This window comes from Triticum urartu, unplaced genomic scaffold (genome assembly GCF_003073215.2).
Source record: "Triticum urartu cultivar G1812 unplaced genomic scaffold, Tu2.1 TuUngrouped_contig_4764, whole genome shotgun sequence".
NCBI classification, from domain to species: domain Eukaryota; kingdom Viridiplantae; phylum Streptophyta; class Magnoliopsida; order Poales; family Poaceae; genus Triticum; species Triticum urartu.
In genome coordinates, this window is record NW_024115380.1 from 1,420 (window position 1) to 14,399 (window position 12,980).

At 44.2% G+C, this 12,980-nt stretch overlaps 2 protein-coding genes across 2 annotated transcripts; both read right to left on the minus strand.

Moving 5' to 3' along the window:
- Positions 1–249: 249 nt before the first annotated feature.
- Positions 250–5,101, minus strand: LOC125528281 (chaperone protein dnaJ 10-like; the record flags this gene model as incomplete). Its single annotated transcript, XM_048692771.1, is given in 10 exon segments — positions 250–706; positions 1,259–1,402; positions 1,492–1,572; positions 1,660–1,838; positions 1,956–2,114; positions 2,321–2,450; positions 3,127–3,286; positions 3,502–3,584; positions 4,312–4,371; positions 4,460–5,101. Coding segments are annotated over 10 exon segments (1,185 nt in total). The 3' UTR covers positions 250–604.
- A 4,415-nt stretch (positions 5,102–9,516) lies between these two features.
- LOC125528279 lies at positions 9,517–12,943 on the minus strand. The gene is made up of 4 exons (XM_048692770.1): positions 12,522–12,943; positions 10,565–12,291; positions 10,333–10,482; positions 9,517–10,249 (listed from the first exon to the last, which is right to left on the minus strand). The coding sequence occupies exons 2-4, from the start codon at positions 11,363–11,365 to the stop codon at positions 9,878–9,880; spliced, it is 1,323 nt and encodes a 440-aa protein (XP_048548727.1). The 5' UTR covers positions 11,366–12,291; positions 12,522–12,943; the 3' UTR covers positions 9,517–9,877.
- Positions 12,944–12,980: the final 37 nt, after the last annotated feature.

The following is a 12,980-nucleotide window of genomic DNA, read 5'->3' on the forward strand; positions in this document are numbered from 1 at the left end:
CAGTCGCGTCTCCTTGTGCCAAGCAGAGTGCTGGCTCCACCACAACCATCTAGCACCCATGCCCGGGTAGAAAATTGTACAGACCACCACAACCAAGCAGAGTGCAGACCACACAAGTTCGTAGTAGAAAATTGTACAATGCAGTCAGTGCTTATACTGTACTTTACACACACACACAGACAATTCGGATACATAATATGGACTCGTGAGAGCGAACACTTTCAGATAACAGGAGATGATCCACAACAGTTTTGCACAAATGGGCCATATATTAAAACAATTATGCACCCATACACACAAGGGAAAAATACATGTGATGTGATATAGTTTATGTATACAACAATGCCGACCGGTCGCTGCCTCGACAACCCGTCAGAAGCAGCGCGACACGCCTGTACACAACACGGGGATCCCGTCGACGTATGGATCATTTTAATCGATCGATTATACATCCGAAGAAAGCAAATTGATAATACCCAGCTGCTTCTTCGCTCTACTATACTAGTGGCACAAATGAACGCCATGTGATCATCTACTAACACAAGCAATAATATTGTACAAAAAAGATGACCCACGGAAAAAAAAGTTGGTGGCCCTGGATGGGTCATGGGACAGGATTCCTCTGCGCACCAGGCGGAGCGGTGGGCATCGGGAAGTTGAACGGACTATGTGTGCCGCCGAACTGAGGGGCCTCCACATATGGGCTCTGGACAAAAAGAAGAATAACATTTCTGAGCCTTCTGTTTTATGGAAGCATATATAAGCATTTCTACTGTGAGTTGATAAAGAGAGCTGTGTGTGTCAGTGTGGGGGTACAACCAATGGAACAAGCAGTGATAGTGAGTTTGCTGATATGTGAATTAACATCAATTTTTTTTTAATTTCTTTTGGCGTCTGTCAAAAGTTTTGTCGGTTAGGTAATGGATAAAAGATAAATCTTATTTGGCAGTTAAGTGTTGGCCTGTTGGTGATGGGTCTAGAGCAGATAGCTAAGATCATTTGGAAAGCTCACCGTACCTGTCAATCTGTCATCTGATCTAGTGTGATGGTAGTAATAAATCGTGTTTGCATGTAACAAAAAATTGGGTTAACTAAAGCTCGATACAGCTTGAACTCAATAAATCATGACAAAGTCCATTTTTGGAATCTAATTTTGATTTTTGTATCTAATGATAATTCAGAAATCAGCCATGTATATAAACTTGCATTTTAATATGCTACACATGTCACAACAATGATCTCAGAAGATGGTAGGCACCTGAGAATATGGTGGGTTTGCATCGAACGGCTGCACCCTTGGAGATTTTGGTGATGAATCCGGAGAGGTGCCAACATTATCATCCAAATTATTTATCGTATGCTTCATTGTTGCTGCTTCTCCTTCACTATTGAGCTTAACACGCTATGTCGAAATAACCAAACTTAGTTCACACCAAACAACTTACATATCAGAGCACACAAGTGAATGACTGGATATACAAAGAATGATACCTGGAATATTTTGCCTAAAGTTTTCAATCCTTTAGCTCGAGCTCTTAGTTCCTCTCTCTTGACATTGCTCTCTTGAAGAACCTGGTATTGGTAGAATGTTACAACTTATGATAATGAGTAAGATTACAAAAACAGAGCAGCAAGGATAGTGCCAACATGAAGACGAACCATTTGACAGACACGTGACAGAGTTGCCTCTATATCAGCAACGTTAAGCTTCCATAAGGAATCCACCATAACCTTTTTATGACTTTGCATGTAAGCTTCAAGTTGCTCATCAGTGTAATTACATTCCGAACTGAGATGTTTTTTTAAATCTTCCTGCAACTGCATAAGAGCTATTGCACCTACAGAAACAAAACAAATTTCAAGCCAAAATATAAATATATATTGCTAGCACCAACATTGCAAATATCGAAATCAAAACTGCTATTCAAGAAACTAAATAATAAAGTAAGTTTTACCTGTTGCAGCTGTCACTTGGGATTTAATAAAATGACCTTTGTTCCTAAACCATTCAGCTATAAAAGGAACCCCCAAAAGGATAGCTTTCTTTCCAAGCTCCTTGGCAGCTTGTCTTGAATACATGTAACCGATAGTACTCAGCATATCAATCCCATATGCTGCAGGACATGCAAAATCAGAAAATAACATTGAAAAGTGAAGTCTCAAAGTTTGATTTATGTTGAGGAATACACAAGGAAAAAGTGGCCATACATTTCCAGAGCTACTGGGAAGGAATAAAAGCAGAAAAGGCAGCAAGAGGCAATTACAAAGTTTAAAGGAAAAATAGACAGAGTAGTTAGCAAGTGAGGAAAAAGTTTGTCACCTGCATCAGAAAGTCTAGCCACCTCAGCCTCAGCAACCTGGATAAATTCCTTTTTGTTTCCTTGAACATAAATGTGCAATCTATTCTTCAGTTTCTCTGCAAGTTTCTCCTCCCTTTCCTTTTGTACAGCCTGCAGTAGTTGTTAAGAGCCTTAAATATACGACAATATGAAGAGTATGGTACCGCTTAGTACTTTACACAATTACAGCACTGAAAAAAAAGACACATGTTAGCTAACATCTCTTTTTTTATTCAATACAATATAACGTCACAAAGCATGCTTTTGCAATCTAACAATTAAGCCATCAGCCCCTAATTTCATCTAATTGCTACAGCAAAGACTAAACAGACCTATGCAGAGACTGAAAAGCGTAAAGACTGATCTTCTGCATGAGGAATGTCATACTGAAAGAAAAGTGTATCATGCAATGTTTGAGTTTCACTAGTTTACCTTACATATATAGAGATGGGCCAGGGGTTGAAGTACAAAAATGTGTATAACATTGAAAATGACACGGCTGTACTAAAATGAGAAGCGTAACGAACGGGCAAACAGGAACACCAAGAGGTGACATAATATACATCCTAACATTCAACTTTCATTATGTTCTTGGGTTTGAAGGCTTTCCCAGAGGCATTGTGGCCTTTAGTGTAGCAGAGGAATTGTGCTAGAATTTTAGCATGTACTATGGCTTGTTTGTACAATATACAGTTGGAAGCTACAAAAAGATCCTAATCTTCGAAGGAATATTTCTGAATCTCAAAATCAAGAAAGCACATAAACTATTCTGTTAACAAGGACATACTCGCATTTTCTCTTGTAACTTCCTTGCACCAATCTGTGGATCTTCACCAAAAATATCAAGCGAAGCCATGGATGCCATCGCCAGTTGACCAATGTAATCCTCAAAAATCTCACTACCGAATAACATTGCAAAAATTGCTGCTGGATCAATCATTGCTTCCCTGTATAATGATGGCAGGAAACTAGTAAGAAGGAAATCATCTCACCAGTTTCTGCAGCATATGAGACGAAACCACCAATTACATTGTTAAACCTATATCTAGGAAACAACGGAACAATTTGGTAGTCAACTAAGCTAATACATCTCCCAAGAACACCCTAATTCTTCGAAATTATTCCAACAAGTTCACAGTAAGTATTTGTGGGTCACACTTACGTTGAAATACCAGATTTCCCATCTGAGTCATATGCTTTACGCTGTGCAGGGTCACTAAGTACTTGGTATGCCTCCCCCAGTTCCTGCAATTACGGTAGCTTTGGTAAACACACTAAATAAAAGGATAACTCTGCAAATCACATCTTCCTGTCTTACAAAGCCAGATAGTGTTTTGAAGTGACAAGATGCACTGCAAAGTAGCACTACTGCAGCAAAAAAAAAACTACTCGTCGTTAGACATGGAAATACAAATGTTCTTGGTAATTCACGAGTTTGTAGTTGAGTTCCATGGACTGTAAGATGACTTTCAACATCAGGGCAAAAAAAAAAAAAACAGTTGCAGCATCAGTTTGTTATTCCGCAATCAACATCGATGCCCGTTATCACCTGATGCAATAGCTGCTTTGGTATGCCCCTTCCTGTCCCTGAGCTAGTAACAGGGGCAGCAACTATGGTGACCGAAGGACTTTTCCAAGTGAAGCACTGTAATACAATTATGATTCCTACCAGCAAGGCAGGAGGAAAGAACTATCGATGTCGCTACCACCATTAGCATTCATCATCCATGTAAAAGCTGACTAAATCCCTGAAAGGCTTGCAGGGCGCCTAATGAAGACGCATGATCCCCCTTTTATCTACCACTAATTTACATCAGTTCTGACACTTGAATAGCTAACTGCCTGATCAGTCGCTGGCAGCACTGTTGGCGATAGTTACAGCAGAATTTAGATGATGCTGATGTCTCACGGTCACAAGAGAAGTTATTGGCAGTGGGGAAGCAAACAGCGGCATGGGAGAGGGAGCACTTGCCTGGAACTTCTCGGCCGCGAGGGGGTCATTGCGGTTCTTGTCGGGGTGGACCTGCCTCGCCTGCAACAACAACAACGACACCAGCAAACCGGAATGAGACGGAGCGGGACAGGAAAGCGCGCGCGGCAGGGCGTGGCAGTGGCACGACCTTGACGTAGTAGGCCTTCTTGATGTCGGCCTCGGTGGCCGCCGGGCTGACCCCGAGCACGTCGTAGTACCCGGTCTCCCGCACCATCGTCGAGCCAACCAATCGACCGATCACTCAATCAATCAGACAGACAGCCGCCGCTCCGGCGCCGGATCTCGCGCGCCGCCTCCTCCCGAGATCTCCTCCTGCTGCTGCTGCTCCGCGTCGCGGCGTGGTGGGCGGGGCGGATGAATGGGAGGCCGGCGCGGGTGTGGCGGCTGAGGGGGGTGGGATCCCCGGCCGACCATAAAGGGCGTGGAATGGAAAGGGGCGAATAATTTCGTTTTGCTGCTTTCTTTTTCGCCGGCTCCGCGTGGAATAGTGGGGGGATGAGTCACGTTGACATGGCGGAGAAGCCCGCCCGATTTGGAACGCCTCCAGTTCCAATGGGGATTGATTCCCTCCCTCTCGTTAATCGCTGCGGGTTGGATTTGCGGCGATGCAGTAGAGGTGGTGGACAACGTGGCCCACCGGCGACCGGAGACCGGAGCCGAGCCACCAGAGTAGACTGGTGGGTGACCGGAGCCGGTGGAGGAGACGCCCGGCTTGGGTTGGGTTTGGACATGGAGGCGGTACTGTAGAACCTTTAGACCAAAAGAAAGAAAAAACAGTTTGTCTCTCTCAAAACCGCTTTATAGATAAAGCAGCTATCAAATTCATACTGTAATAAAATAAATAAAAGAGACAAAAACACCAAGTGGCCGATAGATTGGCCTAGAGTCGACAGTGCAAGGCGGCGAGCTGCTACAGTCACCGGGTCCATCATGTTGCCAAGCCGGTCCCAATCTGAGGCCTCCTTAGGAATTTCATAGAAATTCTAGAGGATAGGATTTTTTCCTTTAGAGCCCTTTGGTTCATAGGAATGGATTCCTATTCCTACATAGGATTGGTTCCTATCCTCCACATTTCATAGGAAAATAAAAAAGAGCCTAGACTCAATGGAAAAATTCCTTTGGTGTCAATCAAATGACATCTTGTTTCCTATTCCTACTCATAGGATTTGAAATACATGTCATCTCATTTCCTACAAGATTCCTATTCCTATGATAATCCTATTCTATGAACCAAAAGAGGCCTCGATTGTCTAGATTCAAGATGTAAGTGGACATGTTATTGTGCATTGTGGGATTTGCCCGCACTAACCATCATTCCTTACGCGGGATTATGTCAAAGTCCATTTAATATTTATGTGGTTACCGTGGCGTCCACATATGACCATTTATACAGAGGTTCATCCATTTATTTAACACATCAGTTCGCCTGTTACATAAAACCATCAGTTCATCCATTAGAAAAATGAACGGCGTCAAAATTAAAGCCTGGCACACATACAGAGGCGAGCTTCAAGGATTCAGAGACAAACACATACAAAAGCGAGCTTCAAGGATTTAAAGACAAACACATACAAAAAGAGAGCTTCAAGCTTCGGAGACAAGCTTATTAGAATCATCACCTTCAGGATGAATGACTTTTGATGGCCCCCCGACTACTGATAACAGCACTCCTGCACTAGTGCGTGCCAAGGATGAAGGATTCAGAGTTCATCAACCTTCAGACGACATCCGCCGGTCCCATCTCCCGTAGGTTGCGTCGCAGCAGAGGGGAGAGGCGGATGAGCGAGAGGGAAAGCAGAGCATAGGTACTATGAAATAGTTGCCGAAGACCTCCTTCGCCGTACCTAGCTGCACCTGCCGTCAAAACCATCGTCGCCATCGACGAAGTTGAAGAGAGTATCGACAGGATTGGAGAGATACTAGAGGAGGCGCTCCGCAAGGCTCGACTCGGTCCTCGGCGCTTCCCGACAGCGGCCTCTTCCAGAAACATGGCGGCGAGGTCCCCGACGCTTCCCGACATCGGCCTCTTCCAGAAACATGGCGACGACAGCGGTGCATGGAACGAAGGGAGAACTGGAATGGGGAGGTGGTGCCGGTGGAGACAGCGGCGATGATGCCTATGGCATGGCGATCGCGGTGCGACTGTGCGGGGGAGAGGATTGGAACGGTGTGCATCGAGTGTTGTGGTCGGCCGCTGGCTTCATGGGCTTTTCTGGGCTGTCCATTTGTGCCATTTAATTTTTCTGGATATCCACCAATGCCGTTTGATCCTTTTTTGGTGGATGGCATATGTGGGACTAGTGGGACCCACCGCCATATACATCCTGAGTCTAGATAACAGGTGCCGGTGCTTAAAAATGCCGAAAATTTGAATATAGAGTTAGTGGCATGCCGTAGGAAGAGGTGTCTCCCCCTCCCGATCTGGTATGCCTGGGTTTTTAGAAACTTTGCCAGGTCCCAGGTCTCCTAGTCAAGTCTCATAGCCTCGCGAACAATAGATCAAAGAAATTGAGCAGCAGAGCAGACAAAGAAGATGTCGGTCCCAGTCTTTGGGACACCACAAAGAGGACATAGTTCATTGCTAGGCCCGTTCCGCTTGGCCCTCTGTCCTCGAAGGGTGGCGATCCCACAGAAGTTGTCACACAAAAAACTTGATCGTGAGGGGGGGAGATGCTTTCCATAGAGGTGTGGTCCATGTGAGAACCGAGCACCATATGTCGACCCAATAGAGAAAACCCCCGGGGGGAATAAGCGCCAAGATATGGCATCCTGATAGTCCGGAAACAACGACGAAAGGTCACTAAAGGGCAGCCCAAGCAACATTTTACTCATGTCCAAATGTTCGTCCGAACGTGATATCCCAAGTCCCATTGTGGGAGGTCGGGGACACCAACAGTCGCTGTCTGTTCAGATAGCAAACAACCCCAAGAACTCAATGCAGGATAGGGCTCCACCTACCCACTAGTCCAACTAGAAGACAGTCCTATTTCCATTACCTTTGGAGATAGAGAGCCCTACGTTGGGGATATCGCTTATCGGGAACTTATCGGTCGACTCATGATAAGGGGTAAATCGGCCAGTTTATCGGCATATCGGTCGATTTATCGCCATATCCGCTGATTTATTGGCCGATTTATCTTATCAGTTAGACAACGGTAAGCGATAAATCGGCCGATTTATCGGAATATCGGAAGATATCTTGAACAGTTTGCCTAAGAAAAATCTCATTCTTGATCTGACTTTTAGAATTGAGATCCATCCCTACGCTCACGCGCTAGAAGGGGGCAGTCCTGCAAATACTTTGCTTTAATAAGTTGTAGCCAAAGGCCCCTCCGGTCATGTAGGATCCTCCAAAATCATCTCAACATAAGGGGCACATTCATGCGACGGGATGCAAGAATACCTAGACCCCCAGGTCTTTGGGCAGGCAGATATCAACCTACTTGATCATAAGGTATTTCTGGCATCCATCAGCCGTCTGCTAGATGAAGCGTGATACCTCCTTATCAAATGAGCTATGCGCCCCTTCTGACACAATATATAACCCATCATATATATGGGGAGACTAGAAAGACACGAGTTGATAAGCACATTTTTACTCCCTTTGGACGTAAATCTACCTCACCATGGCACGGACCTAGAGGCGACCCAACCAGGGCAAAAGTCTTGGTTGGGGACCCTCGATTCAGATAGTGGCATACCTAAGCCCGCAATGGGGAAAGAGGACAACTTGCAATTAAGGTTGTTTGTAATCCGCTACCGACCGTCAACAGATTAACCTAACACTACCACCTCACTCTTATCAAGATTGATCTTAAGGCCAAATCATGGCTTTAAAGCAAAAGAGAAAGAACTTGAGGTTAATGATATCAAGTTCTGACCAGCCAAGCATGATCATAGTGTCATCCGCATATTGAAGATGAGTAACACCACCTCCAGGGATAATATGCTCAACCACACTAGAGATGTGGTCAACCATCCTAGCCTTAATGGGTATGATGGTGCCTTCTCCTTTATATATAAAAAAGAAGTCATCGTTTTGTCTAAAGTCAAACTTGAGAGATATACATGCATATTCTATTTTTTGATGTAGTATATACATATTTACTACTCTGAACTAAAACCACGACATTTATTTCTGGATAGGAGGGAGTAAGAAATATGTATCCATATTATATTTATTTGATATAGTAGATGTTGTATATTTTGAATACTGATTTCATAGGTGTTGGTATTATTATTATTATATTTTCTATAAACTTGGTTAAAGTTAAGAAATATATTGGTTTCAATTTTTTGTTAGAAGGGAGTAGATACTTTGGCATGGGATGATGTGACGAAATACTCTGTGAAGAATCAAAACAAGATGTATACCAGGGTGAACAAAAACACATTTTTTACGTTTTATCTTAAGAAAAAACAGACTCGGATTTTGTAGTTTGAATTTGTATGAAATGGTGGATGTGGTATCTATGTCTTGGATAAATTTCAGCTATTGTATGACCATTTGGACATATGCAAAGTTTGCACAACTATTTACCCTTGTGTACCATGTTGCATGCGGCCCATCCGAGTTTTCGGGAAAAAATGGTACGGATACATGTCGGGCTAAATATGAACACTTATTTTCCCAAACAAAAATCTGAACACTTACGTCTTGTACAAAAGAAAAGAGAAAGGAATGGTATCCAATAATCCATATCTTCTCCCTAATGAACAGTAAACTAAAAAATAGTAAAAAAAACTGAATATTCTTTTTTGACACCGGAAATGCTCAAGTCGGTTAGGAGTGTGTAATATTCATGGTGAAATGACATTTGAGAATCTCTAGAAAGAAATAAGGTCTCCAAAATACTTTTTTTTAAAGGTTTCTTTGAGAGCCGACTTTTTTTCTGTCTACAGATCCCCGTTCCTCGAATGTTATTTGGCCATGAAATTTTGCAAGCTCATAGCACACTCAAGCATCTTTGGGGCCAAAAGAATTCAGATTTTTTCTCACCCGCAAAGAAAAAGAATCCAGATTTTTCTGATTTTGTTTTCTAATTTATTTCTGAATTTACTATTTATGATGGGTGTAGATGAGCATGGGCACCACAACGCCGTCCTTCGATGGTATCATGTTACTATTTTTACATGTTTGATGCCTTTCCCTATACACATCACAAAATGGTCCAATTTTTATGGGTTTCTGCAGGTGCGCATGCTATTGCATAACCTATGCAGTTTTTCACCTTTTTGTGTAAACATTGAACTGACACATGAAAATAGTGCTTATCATACATATTTGCAACATGATATAAGTGTAGCATCAACATCAACTATATGAACTGTATGTAATTCGAGTGCTTGTTCCAACTCCAGTAAGAAGATACCACTGAATATTCTAACAACTTAACATCTCAAGCTGTGATGATACACATTAATAATGTTGCCGATAATTGATATACGCACTCAGTACAATTACAAGCACAATGTTTCAATCGCATCCCATCTAAAATTATACTATAAGCATCATGATAATAAACCTGAGCTTAACATCTAAAGCTCAAGAAGCATGGCATCGGCTGCAAGGCTCCAGAACATCTAACTTAACCGTGGAGGGGACCTTCCCCTGGATGTGCGTTTGGATAGCCAAGAGCGCTCTAGGAGCTTCCATGCGAGTACGCTCGCGTATGCTAGAGCATGTGTCACTGATGCCGTCAGAACACCTAACAGCATAATAAGTGGTGTCTAATGAAAGGGACTCGAGTGACCCTGCGTTCTCAATGATATGAACTGTTAGCTCGATCAAGCTTTTTGCAGAGTTAAAACCCAAGACCTTCATGCTCTTCAGCTTGCCATGTCGATGTCCTGGCATCCGCCTCAGATGCGAGGGGTCCCCGATAATCGACTCATGCTCCATGGGTTCCGTTGGTGTCTGCATATGAGCGGCCAGTTAAATTAATGGTTCTACCATTTACAATTGCTAGATGTATCTTTCAAGGATGAGCACTGACTTACTGTCAAGGCGAAAGTCTCCAACGATGGACAAGCATCAAGAAATGAAACCAAAGACATATAATCATTCACATCATGAAATGGGAAGGTATGAACCCAAATACTGAGGAACTTGAGGTAGAGGAATCGACTGTGCATCATAGTGTTACTGGCCTGCATAAAGATACTCCATGATTAGTTACCGTGTAACGGTGTAAGATATAAATATTGTCATACGAACGTCCGAAGAGTATACCCCAAGACACGAAGTTATGCGAAGAGTTTGGAGGTTTGGCGCAATTGACGGAAGTGTAGCACGAGCATCATCGAGGGCCTGTGGATGGGACAGTACTAGTTTCTCCAATTGCAATGGCTCTCCAAGTGAGAGTTGTACTCGTTTACCAGCAAAGTAAAAGCTGAAGAGATTTGGAGCTTTGCTCTCTATAGCTCGTAGAGCGTTGCAACTGATAATGTGAAGCCTCCTGAGCCGGTCCAGTGTGCAAGGTATCTTGAGGCAAGTGATCCCACTGCAATTCCCAAATGCAAACAGCTCCAAAACAGGACAACTGGAAAGAAGGCAGCCTAATTCATCCTCCTTGATGCCCACATGATACAGGTGAAGCTGTGTAAGGCTTCTCAAGCAGCTGAGTTTGGCCGCAGGACGAAAGGCGCAACCCGCAAGGTGTAGGTGCCGAATCAAGGTTCCGCTCAGATCAGATAAAAGTGAGCACGGGAAGCTGTATGCTGCCAACGCTGAAGACAGCTGAAAACTGAGTTCTTCGATAACCGGGGTAATGGCAACCTGAAGCCATCTATCGAGAGAGCAACAGTCGCTGGAACTGGGGCCAATGAATTCAAGCCTGAGAGTCTTCAAGCCACCAGAGTGGTTTGTCAGAACTTGGTTGACCCTGCTGGAGAATTCTCTTGCTGGTTCATGCTTTACATGTATATCTCCGTTCCAGTCTACTATTAAGTTACTGAATGCGAGGTTGGGATAGCACCTCCAACGACGTCGAAAGGCGCGAGACACGCAGGCAGCACGAGCAGCATCTTGCATTGGAACTAGTGAGTATATATGATGCCAGATGTAATGCAAGCACAATCATGGAGAAGAACTCAACACTAGATTTATGAAGAAAGATGGTTAATTTCGTCCGAGGAGAGAAAACAGAAGCAAAATCGTGGAATAATATTCTGCCCCAGGTGCTGTGCACATGCTCGCGCAAAGTCCGTAATTGGGGAGGAAGATGCTGTATTCTTTTTTCAGCAAAAAATATTAGTGGCTTTCCTTAAAAAAAGCTGCTGATGGCAACTACGATATATAATTTTTTGAGTTACCCAGGGAGCAGTCAACAACATCACCTATTTGGCATTTTGGCCTCTTATATACACCGTAAACAAAAATGCTTCGAATAATGTTAATTGCGTAATACCACGCTATATAAAGATCAATGTAGCAATGAAAGAGCAAGAAGGAAAAGCAATAAATATTTAACTCGTACATGGTACAAATGACATTCAGATATTTATAATCAGGCAGAAAGCTCATGCGAAAGCCTTGTTGGCAGCTAGCCAGCAAGTTATATGACATGAGACTTGGAAACTAAGATGAGAGGTTGGAGAGACCGGATAAAAGATTGATGTTTCACACACATAATAGTGAATTCAATAGTCTAATGTGAAGTGTATAGCCAATTAGCCATAGACTGCAGATGGATAACTGTTTTTTTACCTCTTGCAGGAACTTGGCGTCTCGGTTACAGGAAAACAAAAATAAGGAGTGAAGTAGGGCAATCGTACTGATATTTTACTTGCAAAATGTCATCATTAAGTCTTTATTGGAGTTATTATATTGATGGCATACCTCTGGAAGATCTGGCCCTGATGAGTATTTCATCCTTTTCCCACCTGCTTCTGAATCTTGATCCAGATGCCGGGGCCGGGATGAACATTCACCTTCCGCCGACATGGGCATCGATGCATCTGCAACAGATCATTCTTGTAAGCGCATCCAACAGATCATTCTTGTAAGCGCATCGATACTTAGGTTAGAGAAGAAGAAAACAACAGTTCCTATCTATCTAAACGAATCAGTTTGCTCCCTTGGTGACAGAGAAAAAGAAGAGCAGCCCTAAACAGCGGACACGGCAAGAGAGAGATTCGTTTACAGATGCCTGCCGCCAGACATGACATGAAGAGTGAGAGTTTGTTACCGCGGGCTTGGGCTTTGCGACGCCGCCGGCCCCGCTGCATGGCCATGGCCATGGCCATGATGAGCCGCTTCATCGCCAGCGCCCACATGTCTGCTGCACGGCGGCGATACCCGGATGAGGACGAGAAACCGACTCTGTTTCACCCCTCTCTCTCTGTCCGCTCCGGCTCCGGTGTCTACCTATCTGAACCGGATCAGGAGTTTATATCGCGGAAAGTTCCGGTTCCGTGGACGAGAGCACCGCCCGCCCCTGAAAAGCACGAGGTGCTCCGTGCTCCTGGTGGTGTCCTGCACAGCTGCGCCGTTCCGTCTCCTCCCTCCCTCCTCGAGGCCGACGACGAACCTGCGTCGCGCTTCACGGAACCGGGACAGAGGGGGCGCGCCATGGGGGCGCTGGCGATGGAGCGGCTCATCATGGCCATGCGGCGGGGAGGGCGGGGGGGCGGGCGAAACACACCGC